At 35.5% G+C, this 20823-nt stretch overlaps 1 protein-coding gene across 2 annotated transcripts in view; it reads left to right on the forward strand.

The window, feature by feature from the left end:
* Nucleotides 1-20823, forward strand: part of TRPM3 (transient receptor potential cation channel subfamily M member 3) — a 406906-nt gene that overhangs the window by 63482 nt on the left and 322601 nt on the right. The window contains exon 1 of one of the 2 annotated variants that reach the window (XM_077790277.1): nt 3461-3547. The exons of the other annotated variant lie outside the window; for it this stretch is intronic. Within the exon in view, the coding sequence (XP_077646403.1) occupies nt 3530-3547 (18 nt within the window). The 5' untranslated portion in view covers nt 3461-3529. Of the gene's footprint in view, nt 1-3460; nt 3548-20823 lie in introns of those variants that run through there. 2 annotated transcript variants of the gene reach the window in all.

Consider the following 20823-nt stretch of genomic DNA (forward strand, 5'->3'; position numbering starts at 1 on the left):
ATGCACCATCTCTGATTTGGTGAGGCATCTGGCACTCCCTGGGCTGCAGGAAATTTCACAGGAAAGTAAGATTTTTCGTGTTTCAGTGCAATGACTGTCTTTAAGCAACCAGAAGGCACAGCAGTCTAAATATGCCTAATACCTGTCTCAAGCTCTCTGAGACCTGGATACTTGTATACCTTAAAAGTATTTATTCCCTGTTATTTCTGACTTGTAAATGGTGTTACTTTGTATTCCTGTGACCCAAATGTGTTTCCTTCCTTTCTGGATTTCAAACAACATAGTCCTAGCCTGGTGTTAGTACTGTCTATCATAGTTCTAACCAGATATGAAAACGAGAGTTAAATTACATTAACAGTTTCCACTGAAAACCATACATTGAAACTATGCAAAGGTGAGTTTAAACATCTACAGAGCAACTGTGGGATTGAGTGGCCTGGCTGAATTTGCACAGAGAAGAAAAAGGATTGACAAAAGTAGTCAAATTAGAGCCTATTGGTTGTTAGACAAATTAGTTTAACTGGTTATACAACCAAATCATTTGCATTTCCTGCTACCAATATCAGATGAACACCCCAGAATAACATAAATTTCACTGAGATGGGTTTAAGTTTAGAGCCCTGGACTTCTGCAGTTGTCTGGTTCTTTCAAAACTGGAGTATGACAGATTCAGAGAAACTGTATGGGGAACTGATAGGTCTTACCTAAGAGAGAAATGTGCCTCAGTAAATGTGAGCAATTCATGGAAGAGCAATCCGAGACTTTTTAACGCAAGTAAAAAGTGTAGAGGGGAATCCTTATGAGGAGTAGCTGAGGTCACTTGCTCAACTTGGAGAAGAGGAGGCTGAGGAGAGGTCCCATCACAGTCTATAGCTGCATCAAGAGGGGAAGAGGAAAGATAGACACTGATCTCTTCTCTGTGGTGATCAGTGATAGGAGTAGTGGGAATGGCTGAAGCTGTGTCTGTGGGGTTAGGTTGGACATTAGAAAAAGGTTCTTCAATCAAACAGTCTCCCCGGGGAAGTGGTCACAGCATCAAGCCTGAGAGAGCTCAAGTGTTTGGACAACACTGTCAGGCACATGGTGTGACTTGGGGGTAGTCCTGTGCAGGGCCAGGAGTCAGACATTGGTGGAAAGGGTCGCTTCCAACTCAGAGTATTTTATGACTCAAAGATTCTATGATTTAATGGAGATTAGGTTGCTGTCTTGGTTAGGAATTGATCCAAATCTTTTAGTAACAGTTCTGTCTTCAACAGACAAGTTAATGAATATGATTCTTATTTTGTCTACATTGTACCTTTCCCTTCCATTCTAGATTGTTGTAAAAGCTGCTGATAAACTAAATTAGGAAAATAAAAACTCTCCGATTAAAATATCTGGAGAAGCTTGCATTTTAAAGCTGAATTTTATCTCAAAAAAAGTGTCTGTAGCAAATTTAATCCAAAATACATGTAGTCAAAAACTATAAACATCTTGCAGTTTTATTTAATTGCTATGCAACAGATTCAACTTGCTTCTCTGAAAGATGCTGATTTGCCTTAAATCCTAATAGGCTATCAATGCCCTCAGTAACTACAGTAGTAGAAAACAGCAAAAGAATATTTCACTTCGACTGAAAAGACTTTATTTCTGGAATATCTGGATCCCAGGTGCCCACCAAAGCTGCTCTATTGCTCTTGCTTCTCAGCTGGGCAGGGGAAGCAAAATATAATGAAAGGTTCAAGGGGAAAGACAAGAACCAGGAGAGATCTGTCACCAGTTACTGTCATGGGCAAAACAGATTAGAATTGGAGAAATTACTTTAATTTATTACCAATCAAATCAGAGTAGGATAATGAGAAATAAAAAAAAAAAATCTTAAAAATACCTTTCCCTCACCTGTTCCTTCTTGGGCTGAACTTTACTCCTGATCTCCTCTATCTCCTATCTACTGGGGGACATGGAATGGGGGTTGTGGCCAGTTCATTCCTCCTTGGGGTGGGGGGGACTCCTCACACTTTCCCCTACTCCAGAGCAGGAGCCCTCCCACAGCAGACAGTCCATAATTAATTTCTCCAGTATTAGTCCTTCCCACAAACTGCAGTTCTTCAAAAACTGCTCCAGTGTGGGGCCCTCCCATGAGACAATCTCTCTGGAATGGGCTACTCTAGTGTGGGTCCCCTGCAAGGTCACATGTCCTGCCAACAAAGCTAGTCCAGGGTGAGCTCTTGTTCGTTCCCATGAGGTCACCAGAATCCTGCTCCAGCATGTGCTTCCCATGGGGTCACAGCTTCCTTTGGGCATCCACTTTCTCCTGCAGGACTCAGTCCAGTCCACATCTGTTGTCCTGTGGTCCTCCATGGGCTGCAGAAGCACCACCATGGTCTTCATTATGGACTGTGGGGGAATTTCAGCTCTGGCATCTCAAGCACCTCCTTCCCCTACCTCTGCACCAACCTGCAGAGTTATTCTCTCATTTTCTCACTGTTTGTACATAGCAGCATTACCCACTTCTTAAATATATTACCACATAGGTGCTGCATTCATCACTGGTCGTCTTAGCCATGGCCAGTGGTGAGTCTGCCTTGGAGTTACTAGTTCTGCTGCCAGAGCTTTGCACACAGACTTAATACAGCTAATACAGCCCATCTTGAAGGCTAAGAACAGTGGCTTAGTGTGGTGGTTCTATTTCATATTCAAGCATAAGGAACCTGGGCATGTAATTTAGGACTGAAAATTTGGTGGGATGTGCGAATCTTTCACTGTGCTCCAGCAAGTCTCACAGGTACTCAGACTTCTGGCTCTGCTGCTTTTTACGGGAAAATGTAATTAAAAAATGGGAAAAGTCAGCTCTGTACTTGCACAGCTATGTGGGTCATACAGGTGACCCTCTAGGTGGCCTAGAGAGTGGTGAATGCACAATGATTTGAATGTTATTCTACCTGTTGGTACTGGGGGTGTTGACAATTTGTCTTGTTGCCTGGATTTGGAAATTTGGCAGCCTATGTAATTCAAATTTTACATCTTCAAGTATTAAAGCAGAGCAAGTCCGAAATCTGTTGTTTTTTGACTCCATATGCAGATGTGCTTTAGACATGCATGACTTGGTAAAATTAAATTCATCATGTTGTAGGTGTACTGATTTTGTCATAAAGGATGTTAATTGTTTGGGAAGGTCTCAATGAAGTAGCACTATTTTTAATGGGATTGTTTCCTCCAAGTGGGAAAAACTGTAGTGATGTATATTACAGTGAGGGAGAAAATGTACCATAATGTGTGGACTAGGCCAGATGCCTAGAAGTATATGAATGTATTTGCCTTTAATTTCTTTGCTTAAGTATTACTTTGAAAACTTGCATAAGTATTTACTGTCACTGTGACTGAAAGACATTTATTTTCTTATTTTTTTTCATTTTATTTCTTCACGCATTTCACAGAACAGCATAGTATAACAGCCACATTTCTTACTTTTCACTTGTCCAAGAGCATCTACTCTGAAAAGCAGATGTAAAAACAAAGCAGAAATAAAACCAAGACACTGCAGGAATCGATGTGTACTGAAAGGAAGGTAAGGGCAAAAAGTATTATGCAATTGGTTTAAGTTGCATTCCTCTACTAAAGCCCTTGTAGCTAGTAAGGGATAACCAAAGCATCGTGAATGTGTCCAACATTAGCCTTACCCTTTGTCCTTATCCATAAGCAATTAATTGGAAATACAGTCTAAGACAGCAGTTTTGAAAGTGGCACCTTTGAAGAGACTGGGGTCTGTGTGTGTTAATATGTTAGAGCAGAGAAGCATGATTGAAGTTGATTGAAGTCAACATGATTGACTTTAAATGTGGGTTGAGTGGCTTGGTCTGTGTTTATAGCACAGACCAAATAAGCCTTAGAATTTAATTGTGGATATTAGTGCAAAGAATTTATCTTCAGCCATTTCATGAAGTCTTGTTGTAATGGAAATAAGGAAAAACTTTGTTCTGGGGATATCTCAAGATAAACAGAAACAGTTAGCTGGACTTCAAATCCCAAGGAATTAATTATCTCACCACAGTGTGGAACCCTGTTGCCCCTTCTTACTTAATCTCACTGGATATTTAGAACTGAAACTTTCCTTACACTGTTTTTAGCTTTTTTATTCCTCACTTGTCATTTGCTAGTTCAATTTACAGTGTACAACAATTCTATTATTGTCAAAGAACTCTTGTTCCTTTGGTTGCTGAAGTAAATTAGTTAGAGTTAAAGCTAGAGCATGACACCCAATCTCACTTAAAATCTTAGCTGAAATGAAGAGAAATTTTATTTAAATCTTTAGATTAAAATATATATGTGGTGCAAAGTCTATTTAATATACAGCCATCACATGGGAGATTTTGTTTTTAATGACACAATAGAGTTTTTATGTGCTGTGAGATTTGTTCAAAGATATGTAAGAGGTACTCACTGACTAGAAGCTTGTCAGTCATCTATATTTATATAATATTTATATAATCAACTGAATTTGTTATCTGTTATTATAGCTTATGTGCAGGCATTTCCTGTGCTTCTGTTTCTTTCCTGATGAAAACACAATTATGTGTTTTGAAGTAAATATCTAGAGTATAAGAAAAGATATTAAAATTTCAGGTTAAATCTAGTCAGTGATCTGAGCTCTTACATGACTAGAAGAGAAATAACATAGAGTACTTGATTTTTCAAGCTCTTCAGGCTCATTTGCATTATGAATGTTTAATTGCAGTATACTTTTCTCAAGAGTATTCTCCAAGTATTAGGTATCTATCAACAAATTTTCTGTCACTGTAACTGTTGCTTCTATCTAACTAGAACTTTCTGTTAGAGTAGGGACATAAGAGTTTTCTGTATTTCAGATCTAAAGGTAATACTGATTTCTAGATAGACAGTAGAATATTGCATAGTCACTGACATTTATTTGATTTATTCTCCTGCATGTGGAGTTAAAGGGCTGCTGATGATTCATGTAAGCTCTGTGTTGTAATTAGAACCATTAAATGCTTTGAATTGGAAGGGAGCCTTGAAGACCATGGAGTCTCACCCCCATGACAGGCAGGGGAGCTTTCTACTAGACCAGGATGTTCAGAGCCTCTTCCAATCTGGTCTTGAACATTTGCAAGGATGGGGCATTCTGCAGCTGTTCTGGGCAACCTGTGCCAGTGCCTCACCACCCTTGTAAAAAAAGGTCTTCCTCATATCTAATCCAAACCTGTCCTTTTTCAGTTTGAAGCCATTCCCCATTATCCTGTCACTGCAGGACTTGGTAAATGTCTTTCTCTGTCCTTCTTTTATGCTCCATCTTACATGCTTAAAGGCCACATTAAGGTCTCCCTGGAGCCTTCTCTTCCCAGGCTGAATTACCCCTACTCTTTCTTTGTGGGGGAATGGCAGAAATCTTTTATTCCAAGAGTCAGATCCTAACTAACAGATGGGTTTTTTTTGTATTGAGAAGTCCAGAGGTGGATTCAGTACTCCACATGAGGTATCATGACTGCACAGTAGAGGAGCAGATTCACCTTTCTCAACCTGTTAGCCACATTTCCCTTTTCATGCAGCCCAGGATAAGATTTGTTTTCCAGGCTGCAAGAGCACACTGCTTGCTTGTATCTAACTTTTCATCTGCCAGTATTTCTGAGTTCTTCTCTGCCAGGCTGCTGTCAATCTGTTCATTCCCTAGTTTTTATTAAAACTGGTGATTACTCTGACCCAGGTACCAGGCATTGCACTTGGCCTTGATTAACTTCTCAAGGGTCACATGATTTCTCTTTTCAGGCCTGCCAAGATCCATCTAATGTTGTCCCTCTGCTCAAACTTATTAACTGTGATAAAACTGAAACTCAAAACCTCAAATTCAAGCTTTGTGTCATCTGCATCCTTGCTGAGGCTGCAGCTCAGTCCCGCTGTCCATGTCAATAAAGAAGATTTTAAAAAGCATTGGTGTCAGTATGGACCCTTGAGGAGCACCACTTGTTACCAGTTTCCATTTGGACAATGAACCATTTACTGCAACTCGTTGGATGTGGCCATTCAGCCAGTTCCTTATGCGTCTAATAATTCACCCATCAAGTCCATAACTTTCTAATTTATCAGCAAGAAAGTTGTGTGGGGCCATGCCAGAAGGACTTTCAGAAGTCCAGGTAGATGATAGATTCCCTTTCATTGTCCATTGATGCAGTCAAACCAGTGTTGAGTGCAGTCACTTAGTCAGATGTCATTCGCCAGTGGTGAAGCCACGTAGGCTTTCTTTAGTCACCTTCCTGTCTTCCCTATGTTTCAAATATCTTCCAGGAAGATCTGTTCCATGATTTAATTGGTCTCTGAGGTTGCCAGTAGTCCCTAGGGTCCTCTTTTTACTCTTTTAAAAATGCACACAACTTTCCCATTTCTCCAAATATTTGGGACTTTGTCCGACTGCTGTGACTTGTCATAGATGTCTGTGAAGACATCCATCAAGTAGGGGTAGCTTTGCATGCTGTTACTCTTAAAAATTGCTGGGCAAGACGTTTTCTGACAGTTTCAGAGTGATAGCTATGTTTCAAAACACAGCAAGAGAATACTCATGCTCTGTGTTGAAGGAATTCTCAGATATGCCTTCAGGACAGACTTTCCTTTCATTAGCAGATGACATTGTTAAATGCTTTAGATATTTTTTCTGGTTCTTCATCTTTTCTACAAGCATGTAAATATACATTGGATCTGTGAAACTTGCTTCTGCAATAGTGGTCTTCACCCCACTGTGATCTGTGAGCAGTCCGTACTTTTACATTTTAATGCTGCTTTTAAATGGCCATGATATGTAACACACAGAGGGAATTTACTGCCTTTGAGGACATCTTATTTGTTCTGCAGTGTCATGCCTGCCAGAAGTGAATCATCCTCAAGCTGAATGCTCAGCAACTAATTTTATATAAGAAAATATTTGCAGAAGTCTTGTGGGATGGGGTGTTATTATGTTAACAACACTGATGTGCTTTAAAATGTTATTTGCGATGCACTGCATTTTATTGTACATTGCTCTCTGACATGATCATTCAGTAGCACCGTAATTAAATAAAAGGTTTAAGATTGGAAAGACTTTTCCTGTTGTGAAGGTTTTTGGGTGGTTTGGGGGTTTGTGCAATCTTACATAAAGATAATCATGAACTGAATTTGATTTCTTTTGTTTTTCCTTGAATTAGTTTGTTTTTTTTTTTTTTTTTTTTTTGTATAGTTATCCAAATTAATATTTAGTATTTTGGTACTAAAAGTAAGTAAACATTAGTGATGGACAAATTAAAAACAGAGATTAAGTACTTTGATTAAGTACTGATGATAAGGTAGTACTGATGATGGTAAGATAAATTTTTAGCAAGCTAATAGTATGAATTATTCACTAGTGCACTAGAATAATTCCCTTCATTTAGCTGATGAGGCATTAGCATTAAGTGATTAATTTGAGAAATATTGTTCTATTTATTGTTAAAGCAAAACTTTTAATTCCAAAAGAAATTATCCATTTTCTTCTGCATAATATTACCTACTAGAGATGCATGAGCTAATTTTATTCTCTGGTCTTTAAAATGACGTCTGAATATGTTATAGTAAAATTCAGTCCATTGGTAGAACACCATTGTTTCTAGAAAGTGCAAACCTGGGTTGAACTGTAGGAAGCATGAAGATGTTTCCCAAAGTCTTTATAAATTTTGTGTTGTTTTTCTCTTTATAGCATAACTTCAGTACTGTGTATAATTGATTATTGTTTCTTCATAATTATTACAAAAATGTGCAAAATGTACAAAAAATTTTTGTTTTAATTACCTTTGCACACACTTGTAGATCAAAATGTCACTGCAGAAGGGAAATAATTTATTTTGGAACTGAAAAAGTTCAAAACCAAAACACACTTAATGATATGACAAACCTGCAGCTATTGGATCCAGGATTAATAATATGCTTTTCTCCATCCTCATGCTGTGTTATAAAGTAGCACCATTAAGTGAGACAAGTTCTGTTCCAAACCAAGGATAGAGAATGAAATATTTTGAGGTGGTTAAGGGGAATTTTCTGAGTATCTAGTCTGTTCACTTTGGTGTTGTCTTAATTCTTCTCCGAAGTATTAAAATTATAGAGAGAGTTGTATGCAAATGCACTGAAAGTTCCTACCTCAACTGCCGACTGAATAAAGGGAAGGACAAGACAATTTTGAGAGTCAAACTTTGGTTTATTTTTTTTAATTTGGGATTTTTTAGTTTGGTTTTAAGTTTGGGATTTTTTAGGGGGGCTTTGGCTTAAATTTTTATTTTTTAATGAAGGTTTTGTAATACTTTTTGTCTACTACTACATGATCCCTTTACTCAGCTTATATTTTATTTTTGATTGTCTTGTACTAACAGTTAAGTAAGATTTTTATCTGTTGCCTCCAAATTTCTTTTTTCTCTTGAGAAAGTCCTCCTTTCAGGTTTATCAGATTAATGACATGGAGTTTTGTGTGTATATCTAACAATTAAGTTGAATGTCCTGTTTGGAATAAATATTCTATATAGGGGAACTATCACGCTATTTGTAACTTAAATATAATTCTGAGCTCCTCCAATGTTTAATGCTTCACGTTTTAGATAGGAGGGTGACTATGGTAGCTGATGAAAACCTAAATGGCAATGTTCATGTTTCATATATTTTGGAAGCACACAATAATTTGGTTTGGAAATGATGTGATCTAGACTCCCATTCATATCATGACTAGATTTGAAAGCTGAATGGAATTACTCATGGGCCCAGAGTTTTTGCTCAGTTTGCAGGACATACTTGTTCTAACTTTTTACTAGTGGCTAAGAATTATTCTGCAGTCAGAGTATTTTAAATTTCCTTTTCTTATTTTGAAACAACAGGATAGTACCTTTCACAGAGAACATTGACTTTCTAGTGGAGTCAGAGCAAGAAACTTGTGGGATTCTGCTTTGACAGCTCGAGTGTTTTCAAGCAGATTTACATGATAATTTGCCTTAATCATGAATACAGCTAGAGACATCTAGTGGTTAAAAAGAAAAAAAAAAAAAAACACTCAGCGAATGGATAATTATAGCATGCTGAAACTCACATTAGCTATTATCAAAGTAGCACTACAAGGAGCATATGCAAAATGTCATAATAACAAAATTAACACTGATATATAATTAGAACTTTTCACTTTTGTTTTGAATGAATGGATTTAGTCCAATTGCTTATTTATTTTGAAAATATTGAAAAGTTACAAATTTTTTGACTCACCTTTCAAAGTAACTAGAATTGTAAATTTGTTCATAGATTAGTTCTGATTTTTTGCATACCTTTGGCACAGTACTGCTTCATTCCTAAGAATCTTATCACATTAAAGGCTAATTTGTGAGGTTGATGATAGATCTTTATTCAAATATTGCAGTAAAATATGAATGACAGCCTTCAGGTGCTGGCATCTAATTTTGTGAGTGTGGTTAACTTTAACTGTCATCTGGAAATTGTTTCAGTTTTACACCAGTACAAAATATTTGGCTTCCTGAGGAGAGCTGAGATAACTCTCTGGTGTTGATGCAGAGAAACAGAGTATACTTCTTTGTTTTGCTAGGATGAAAAATGGTCAGTTAAATACTGCCCTTCTTATTTTTCTCTTCCCACTTTTTGGTCCAAAATAATACTAAACTTACCCTTCATAGATAAATAATACTAAATATTAATACTAAAATTATACTTAAATACTAAAATACTCTTAAATTCCTTACCAGTCTATTTTGGAAAAAAAGCCCTAACAAACAAACCCAGCAAAATTAGGGCCCCCTTTGTGAATTCAGAGGTACTGTCAGCTTCTTTACCTGTATCTACTACTTGTGCAAGCAAAATGAAATGTAAGAGATACAATTTCTCTTTTGCAACTCACATGCTTGTTACATCACAACTTTCCACTAACAGGAAATGTAAGACTTCCTTCCACTAAAGGAAATATTTCAGAGATGAATAGCAATTTTATGCTTGCATTAATTTCTTGATCATAACCTTAATCAGTTCTGTTCAGTAACGGTCCTTCATTAACAATCTTATTGTATTACTGAAGATTCTTGAAACTTCATCAACTTCATCACTATCAACAGTCTTTTGTAATTTTTTTTTTAGGAACTGGTGACTCATAGATCATTGCTTGCCAGCTCAAAAGCAGGTCTGTCATGAAGACTGCTGACAAGACCAGGTGCTGAAGCTGGATCTAATACCTTTGCTTTTATAACAACACAGAGAAGCCACCAGGAATTAAAAAAAACCTGCTTGGTAGCTCTGCATCGGCAGGCACATTTCTTTATCTGATTTGGTATGATTTTTGATGGGCAACAATACATAAAACTTTGTTGGTTTGGTTGGGTATGGTTGGAGCTTTTTTGTTTGGTTTAGGTTTTTATGAGACCAAAAAAGGTGTGGGTTTATCTGCAGTTTGGTGGTGTCTATGGCAACACAGTGGTCTGCACACTCTAAATGATCTGTTGTTGTCTGCTGTGTTTTCTAGCTGAACAGTTTTGTTCTATCCAATTATAAACTGGATGTGGGAGCTGCCAGGAACTTATAAATAGGATTTTGTCTGATGTTCACTTTGGTAACCAAAGCTTTATCTGTTTCCTTGCACATCAGTTGCACCAATGCCATACAAACTTAAAAGATGTTTACTAGCATTTAATGATGAGTTTTAGTTGACTCTTTAATGAATTCTCTTGGGTTATTCTGTTTCCTCCTTTCCTTGGAAAGCTTCCCTGTGCCTAGAAGAGTGAAACAGTTTTTGTCTTGCAACTGTAATGAATAGCTGCTTGAGTGGAATTAGCTTGAGTGGACAAGCTATTGATGAACTCAATGTATTTCCTTCATTTAGCTTGTCCATAGCTGATGATACAGCCTTTCCTCAAGCCATTGATTTTATAGATTCTTCTTGTTTTCAGTATTTTTTGTAAAATATCTGATTTGTTTCAGCACAACAAACATTAATTTTAATTCCAGCTTTTGCTATTTTGATTTTGCTCACCTTTCTGGTTGTTGTTTTCTGAGAACTTTAGTTCCTTCCTGATACTCCAAGGATTTCCACAGGGAGGCTGCAGATGACAATACAGAAAGAAAAATCATGTTTTAGGAAACTGCTGCAATCTACTTTTTTATTTCTTATTTTGTTTCTGCTTCTAGCTATTATATTGTGGTTAACTTTAGTAGAATCTATAGTCAGAAAGTGTTCTCACATCAATGCTACTACAGTCTATTCCAACTGCTTCTTCGCCCATTAAAATGTTCTTTTAACAATAGGATTAAAATTATATTATTTTATGTTGAGCTGTAATTATCACTGACTAAGATTTAAGTGATTTACAAGGCCTAAAAGGAAAGATAAATGCTCTGCCTCAGAAAGGTGGATTTATAGCTTCAATTTTTGTCCAGATGGTACAACAGATGTCTCCTGCCAATCCTGCCAATAGCTTCTAATTTCTGTTTGTAATTCTGCTTTGAAGTTTTCTACATATGTAGATAAATATGGAAGCACTTTTGTGTTGTTTTTTTTTTTTGTTTTTGTTTCTTTGGCACAACTTGTTTGGGGGAAAGACACTGATCTATACAGGCAAGGTGAAAGTTGCTTTATGTTTATAAATTATTTTTGCTGCTACTTTACATCTTACTGACTAACTTAGCAGAAATAGAGACAGCTTGCCTAAAACATCAGTGGAGGATTAAATATTCCAGGAACACTTTAAAAACAATCTGTCAAAGCTTTCTCTTCTTCAGAGACTGGTAAAGCAGACTGTTTTCGATTCACTGAACAGGTTTCCCACAATGTGATTTTTCCACCTGATATGATGATAAGAGTTCAGACTAGAGTCCAAAATTCCAAATATGTTTCAGTTTGTTCTCTTTCATAAATGACTAATTCAGCTAAATATAGTTCAATTCTCCACATCTTGTAGTTTGCATAAAACTTATTTAGTAGACCAGGGTGGTTCACTGTAGGCGTTATGGTACCTGTGTTGGCAGGTAGGACTTCCCACATGTATTCTCTGTGCTGGGGGAAGTAGCACCCATCAGCAATCCAGTAGAGACCCATCTGCTGTCTATGCCCGGCCCCCCCGGCCCAGACTGACCCTGCCACAGTCTCCAAACCATATGCACAAATACATGCATTTAAAAAATTCTTCACTGAATTAAAATTACAACTGTTCACCTTGCCAAAACAGAGGTTGCACCACTGAACTTGAAGATTGCTTAGACACTTAAAGTGTTTGTATTTATGTATTTGTGTAAGTTCAGAACTAGCGCTTTTTTCTTTTTTTTTTTTTTGCTAATCCATTTTTTCTTTTAGTTTCATTTTTGTATTTTGTTAGATTGTTATTGCCAGAGTGTGACTCTTCACTGTAGAATTTACTCTCTATATGTAGAGCAAACTCAACAACTAGGTGTACAGAAAAATGTGCAGAAGGTCTCAGAATCCTGTGAGAACATCACTGGTTGGGTACAAGGGTCCTTCTTTGATACTTTATGAGAAAATATTGATGGGAATCATGAGAGATTACAGTACAAAGAACACAGTTGTGAAGGAATTTGTGGTGAATGACTGAAAATGGACATAAGCCTGTAGCAAATGGGAACAGAGAGAGTAGTCATAGGGTGAAAGCTAATGGTTAAAAAAATCACAAACAAACAAAAGAAAAAAAACCCTGTATTTCAAACATTAAGAAGCCAACAAGCCAGCCATGAAGTAAATCTGTTTTCTTCTCTTGCTGAAGCTTTGGTAAATTGTCCAATGTTACTTGTTAGGCCTTCTTACACAGATGTGTAAAACCTATGGAAATTTTCATTATTAACAGATCATTTCTGACTTGACTACACAATAAACCAGAACTGTGCAGAGGACAACAGTTTTCTTTTTATTACGCTCAAGTAAGGAACTCCAAAGTATGAAATGTTAATAAAAGTATTTTTCACTTAGATTATATCTTTAGACTTTGTATCACTCCTTGCCCTTACGTATTGATAAAGAAGAACATTTTCAAAAAATAGAGATTAAATTATTTTTCTGATTTTTCCCTTTTCTTTTTTCTTTATTTTTTTTCTTTTGTTTGGTTTTTGTGTTTGTTTTCATGTGTTTTGTTTTGTTGAGGGATTTTTTGGATGTTGTTTTTTGTTTTGGTTTAATTTCTTTTCTTTTCCCAGTGTTGTCTCCAACATAATGCTTTGGAAATGTTGCAGTTGTATTAAGTTTTGAAAAGTAAGTAATCTCATTTGAAGAGAATAAACTTATTTGTAACTACAGAAATGTGTATATGTTTCAGATGTTGGCACAAGTTTGCATATGAAGCTGTATGCAACTATGACTAGAATAGCTGAGAAATGCATTGGCCTAACGGCTTTAGACTTTTAAGTGTTGTGTGCAAGCATTCATACACCTAGATTTCTAGCTGGAAAACTAATTTTTGTTTCTCTTTGTTAGTTCAGATTTGAAGTTATGTAGACAAAAGCTGTAATGTTATGCTAAAGAAAAAATAAATTACAATTTAAAAATCTTAACTTGTCAGAGAAAGCTGTTTGTGTTGCAAAGAATGAATTCTGTCCTGCATTGGCATTATATTATGTACTGAAAGAATTTATTTCTTCACATTTTTCCATTAAAAATTATTGAAGTAAATTGAGTACTTTCATAGGCTATGGTGATATGTATACTACTTGTCTGTACAGCTGTTTTTGGAAAATTTGTTTTGAAAAAATATCTATCTGTCTCTATACAGAGTCATTTTCATTCTTTAAAAAGGTAATAATGCCTGGACTACTATACCTTCTTGTTAACATCAAACTAAGAGCATTTTGTACCAGAGATGCTACCCAAATGCCAAGCTGCTCTATGAGATCCATCTATCTACCTGGATATAGACATATGTGAAAACCATGAATTCTAGTTGGGTTTGGGATGCTGCCACCTGGGCACATAATTTGTTCTTAGTATTTTAAAGTATATTTGTGATCTTCACATTGCTGCCTGGTTACATTCTAAGTGCAGGTATTAGTAAATATAATTTTTCTTGAAGAATACTTACCATCTGCCTGTTAAGTCTTTTGAAAACTGTGTATACTTGCAAATTAGTTTCAAGCCAAAAAACTCACAGTGCATGATTTTATTTCTTGGTGTTCTGCCATGCTCCTACCTGTGCCTAAGCTTTCCTCTTAGAATATCAGGCAGGATGATTGACTAAAGGACAAGACAGAGAGATATGATTTTCAGGTCTCTAACAACCTTGCTAAATCTGGGCCGTAAGAGAAAGGTTGAGACATTTTTAAAAGATGTATAAATTAAAAGGTGGAAAAAAAGAAAACTAGGAGCACTTTCTAGAGGAGATGCTTGCAACATACTCATCTCTTCACTGCTGAGTTAGGGAGCCCACAATTAGTCAATAAATTGAACTTTTCATCTTACAATGTGCATGAGCCCAGTATTTGTATTTTTTCTCGTAAATATGCAGGAAGCTATATTCAAAGTTAAATTCAGGTGCTCTTGAGAGAGGATCTGTCTGTCAGCAGGAGAACTCCTTTTGAAGCTGTGTAAATGATGCTTTCCCTCCCTGTAGTCAGGAGATGTGATATAGTAGGAGACTCCTGGAATAGTTCCTAGAAAGGCTCCTCCAGAAATTATATTTTTCCTCCCCAGAAATGGCTTAAAATGTTTCTGGATTTTAAAATGAAACTTTTAATTTACCATACTATTTCAGTATTTCTGTGACATACTACAACACCTTTAGTTATCTCTCCTTAAAAACCTGCAGTATTAGAAATTGCAGTGCATTGTCCTTTTCAAATGGCAGATAAACTTTTCTGTAACTTCCTCATGTAATATCATACAACCTATTTCCAGAAATTAGATGTCCATGTTTAGGGAAGAGAATGGTATTCTTAGAAGTTTCTTGTGCTAAAAGACATGGCTATAATTTTTCATTTTCTTCAGAACATATTTAAAGTAGATCTTACATATATAGCTTTCAGTCAACACTAACTTTTACAAGCAGATATACTTTTTAAAATCTGTACTATGGCTAGTTTAATGACATGCAAGCTGGATTTTTAAAAATTTTGCTTTCTATTTTTTCTTCCATTTTTATTGATAAAGGAGATAAATATTCAGAAATCTTCTCACCTGTGTTTTGTGCCGATTTCTTGAGTGAAGCATTTTTGGAAACATTAGTTTTGATAAGCTGATATTGAAAAATCTCTTTTCTAATAGAAACCCACTCGCAGTATGTGTGTGTCTGGTTGACTTGGAAACAGTATTTCAGAAACAGTCTTAACATAGTCACACTTCACTGAATGTTCTGGCATCAGTGCCTGTGTCATTTTCATTTTATTGACTTAGGACCTGTCTCAGCAGCAGAGTAAAACCCTAAATCCCTAGAAGATTCCTTGGAAGTGAAAAATCTCGTGGAGAATTTCTTGTCAGCCACTAAGTCTTTTGGCTGAGGTTTCTTCCTGGTGTGTTTGCAGTGGTGGCTCTGAGGATACTTCGATGAACTAATTGTCAAAACACTTAATGACGTTTGCATCAGCAGAGAATATCAGGGTTGTCCTGCTGGCCTCTCCTGCTACTCTCTCCCCTCCTTATCCCATTTAGATGATATCCATTCTCCCCACTTGCAGTGCTGTTGCAAGTAAGGATACAAAAGAAAACCTTATGACAGTGATATGTTCAGCCTGTTCTAAAACATTTTCAGAGCTGTGGCTAAGAAAGACAAAGTAAAACCCCTCTCATTGGTACACTGAAGATGCTGGTTCCCAATTCTTATTCTTACAGTAACTAACCCTGATCTTTTCTCCTTTCTCTGCATCATTCCCACTGGTCATAGGTCAGTATACTCATCACAGTTACTATATATTAGTAATATGTAAAATTCCACATAATGCCCAAATCAACAACTACCTTCAGGAAGAACTTGTTGAAAAAGTAGTTTATACAGATAGGCTGCTTAAAAAAAAAGAGAAGGAGCTTTTCCCATGTGACTGCCAACAAAAGAGTGATGGAAGTGATCTATTTCCTAGAGGCTTTAGGTATTTGTCACTGAGTTTATAGAGATGTTGAACAGGCAGTGCAGTTGAATCCATCACAAATGTGCCCATCCATGGATGAGGCAACCCTGCAACCTGACATCAAAGAACTAAAGTCCCCATCACAGCATTGCTATTTCTGTTTCTCAATGCACATGTATTTGATGGCCTGTGTTCATTTTAAATCCAGTAATTTTCTGATTTTCTCCAGAAGGAATACATTTTAAATTGAGAATTGTGCTTATAACAAAAAACAATCTAGTGTAAGATTGATAGACTATCCTTGGGAACATCTGTTAGCATCAAATGTTAAATGAAAAGTTAAAAACTTTCAAATGCTGCATTTATTTCCTGTTACATTTCTAACAGAGTGTAAAGCAGGTGAGAGGAGGAGCCATTTGAAATAAAACAAAGCACTGAAATGTTTTTAAAGTGTTTCTGAATGGAATAAATTGTCAGAATAAAAAGATGTAAAATTAATAACTGCTTTTAACCACAAATATTAGATATACAAATCTACAAAGGAACATGTAACATGTTGTTTCAACAAATAAACAAAATCTAATGTTTCATACCAACATATTTTAGTTTCATTAGCTTCTGCAAAGTGAACCTAAATTAATTTTAAGGGTGCATATGATTACTTAAAATGTGGAACTAACAATAACCAACAAGGTATTGGACAATTCAGGTATCAACACACTCAAAATCTATGAAGTGAACTGAATGTTGTAGCGAATATATCTAGCTTTGCTGTAAAGATGAAACCAAAACTTTTGATATAAAAACACAACAGTAATACAACAAAAACTTCCAAGAATGTTAAAAATTTAACCATGTTCGAATATAGATCACCAGTAATTAAAGTGGAATTTTTAGGGTGCAATTCTTGACATTTTTGCAACATAATTTTAAGTTATTTAATTTTAAAATTATTTTTTCAATCAAGTAATTAATGATATTTGACTTTTTGAAAGTGTAAGATAATTTACCATTATGAACTCTACATAATGCCACTGAAATAATGAACAGAGCCATTTAATTTTTTGCACTGTGCAGAGCAGTTAATAGCAGACAAACAGTATCAGACAAATCACACAAAATATGTAGATCTAATGCAGAGTACCATTCATAAAAATATAAGGTCATATGTTTCTACTGAGAATGTCAATATCTTTCCACACACCTACTTTGCTAAGTCATAGGATGAAAACAGCAGCAACTGTTTTCACTCATTTAAAATATCAGTGATAGAAGTAGTCACCCAAATACCTAGGGAAAATATATTTTATGTCTGGGAAGACTAGCTACAGAGCATAATCTTTATTTCTGGCCAGCACTACTTTTTAATCACTGAATAAAAAGCCTTTATGCCAAGAGAAGCAGAAATTGAAAATATTACCTTACCTATTGCTAAAAATGAGTTGCACATCTATCTTATCAAGGAGGCCTAAACATCTTTATTATGAGGTTTTATGATCTCAGACCTGTTATTTTAAGTTTTTGGTTTTTATTATTATTTCTATCAGAAGTTATTTGAAGAGATATATGAAAGGACATACACAGAGTCTTCACTGATAATCATGCAACAAATCTATGTGATTGTAGGGTAAGATCATAGGGTAATTAACATTGGCAGTGACTTCAGGAGGTCTTCTAGTCCAACTACCTGCTCAAACCATGTGAGGCAAACTCATTTTAAGGTGTGTTCTAAGAACAAGCAAAGGCTTCAAAGCTTTTCTTCCTCCCCTTATTTTCCAGAAGACTCTCATTAGGTTTAGTAAATGTTTCAGAGGCATAAATCAGAACTTTACTTTTAATAGGTATTCTGAACATTATTAAAAATTCTCACTTGTGAATAGCAAGAAATATAATTAGGGCCTAAGAATGAAGTGTATGTTACTAAATGGCTGTACCAAAGATCTCATTTGCTTGCTGTTACAGTTTTAGGTGTTGAACATTTTCTGAAATGATAGTGCTACTATACTCAAAATTTTAAAAAAGACATTGTTGAATCAGTCTTCTCACACAATGCTTGGATTGTTTCCCCTCTGTCTTATTCTTTTTATGTTACACAAAAAACACTGAAAACAGAATAACCACTGGATTGAAATTAAAAGAAGGAAAAGTTTCTCAACTGCTTCTGTACAGATTTCTTTCTTTATAGCAGGAAGAATTTTTTGAAGAATTTTCCAGGGGTGGAAATGCAAGAACCAGCAATACTTTATTCTGAAGAGAAAAAGTTACTATTTTCTTTTTGTCATCTGCACTGTTTATTAGTTTTAGTACTATCCATCCAAACAGTAATAACTGAATCACAAAACCATATGCTGTTACAGATGAAGAATTTTATTTTTAGAATTAGATTAAGTCCTTTCATTCTCTGTTAAATCCAGTAACTGTATTTCTTGGGATATTTCTACATATCTGAGAATCACAGAAATTTTTGAAAATGGACACTTCTGCTTTAAACATTGATTTTTTTCATCCCTAATTTAGTCCAACTAATTCAATAATTTGCTATATTCTTTTTTCCTCCTTTCTAGTACTTCTCACAATCTTCCACAAAGATATTTTCATTTGTGCAATTTCCTCTGTAGATTTTGCAAATCTTATGGTAAGAAACCAGCAAAGTTATTGTGGAAAACATATGATAAATCCAAACAACCAAAAAACACTTGCTGCTGGTCATACTGAATTTCTGTCTGATTGGTAGTGGGCTTTTGGAGAAGTGGAAATTAGGGAGAGATTGTGTGAGGTTTTGCTTCTCAATCCCTCTTTTCCTCCTGTTTCTCCACCCAATTCAAGCTATGGTCCCTGATGATTTTCCATTTTATTTTGGCTGGTAAAAAAGCTGTATATTGTTGGCAAAGTGCATTATTTGTCTGCTATTCTATTTTATTTCCTTACCTTTTTCCTTTTTGTATCTCGTTCTGTGGAAGGGAGGAGATGACATATTTAATTTCTGTTGTCCTAAATATTTACAGTGAGGTTGAATTTTTGCTTATCTGGAAGAATTAGTACTGGAAAACAGATATTGGTTTCCTCAAAATTTGGCAAGCTCTGAAACCCTGGACTCCGAATAGTATGACTATTCCAAAAATAATATTTCTCTGTGTACAATACAATTTTTTAATGCACCACCATCTTTTAAGGTGGTGTTTCTAATGTTGATCTTTTTTCCATGCTTCTGTCGCATGTGACTCTGTTGTTCTTGGACTGAGGTTGGCAGATGCTTCAGACTGCTTAGGGATCACTAGCTCATTTTTACAATTGGCAGAGGCCATGATCAAGGAAATAGACCTATTGAGATGAGATAACTGAATATAGAAAATTTTAAAAAATTTCTGAATAAATAGGACAAAGGAGTGCTGAAAGTACAGAAAAGGAAAACAGGAATACCCAAGTCATCGAAGAAATCGTGACTGACTCAACACAGCATGGTCTTGGTTCAGAAACCAATTTTGCATTAAATATATGGGTTTAGCATTTTTCTCACTGGAAAATCTTTTAAGTGCTAGTTCTGTTGACATCTATTAACTTTGCTACAGATTCAAATTTGAAATATTCAAATTTTTATTTGATAATTTCAGAATACTGACATTAGCAATTGAATTTTTTATAAAACAAAAACTGTACAAGGATCCCTTCAGCAGCATTTAAAACAGTATTACCAGAGAAGTAGCTATTTAACAACAATGCACTCTATCTTGAGAAATGTAGAAGAAAATGCGACTAAGGCTATTAAAAATACTGATTCTTCCTTTAAAACTGGAATTCACTGGTCACAGTTTCATGGATTACTGTATTGAATGCAACACAGGCACATTACTGTATTCCATGGAAATCAGTTTTGTTAAACAGTTGCTCCTACTTATAAAATTAAACATTTAGATCTTCAATGAATTTGCATCTCTGTATGAGATCTTATGTTCATATGATAGAAGTCATGCTTCAGTGGATTCTGAAAAATGTATCTAAATGTGATCTTTCAAAATCCTTTTCTTCTGTGTACTGCAAATGTGTTTGTTTTGATGCCTAAACTTTTTAAACACTTTCTCCTAATACACTGATAAAATAGCATTCATTGTTATGAATATACAAATATCTGGTGCAAGTTAATTACTTTTTTTTTTTTTTTGTTTTGGCCCCCATATAAAAATTTAAGCAAAATTCAGCAGCATCTGGTTCTGCTAGTTTAAAAAGCTGAAGTTCTTCTCAGAAGATGTCTATGAAGCTCCTTTCCCATGTTACTCACTCATAGGATTTTTTTTGGGCTTTTGTCCTAGAGGTTTTTAGTTCTATTGTTACTTTTAGGACATTTTGGCAACATAATTACCAACTACCAACTCTTTTGAACACTCAAGGCTTTTTTCCCAAAGAAACCTTAAAGTAAGTAATTGGTGTGACTAGTATTTTGCAGAAAAAAATCAGTCATACTGAATGAAAAAAAAAAACCAGTGAAATTGGGACATAGCTGTTTCCAGCTTCTACATAAAGAAAATTCAAAGTCAGCTTTTTCTGAATAAATACTGAAGTAAAATATGAAATCAATTTCCCTATGAGAGACTTGGGTAGGTGTTAAAATATTAGGCAGAAGGAACAAATTTTTCCATTGTCATGCAAATAGATTTTTGGTTTTTGACAAAATGCTTCACAACCAGATTTTATCTTCCTATTCTAAGCTTCTGTCAGAAAATAATACACCCACTCTCTGCTATACTTTTCCAAAGATTTTTATGATATTTGCCCCCTCATATTGTCTGTGTGTTGCACTTTGTGGCA

Source organism: Lonchura striata, chromosome Z (genome assembly GCF_046129695.1).
Source record: "Lonchura striata isolate bLonStr1 chromosome Z, bLonStr1.mat, whole genome shotgun sequence".
NCBI classification, from domain to species: Eukaryota; Metazoa; Chordata; class Aves; order Passeriformes; family Estrildidae; genus Lonchura; species Lonchura striata.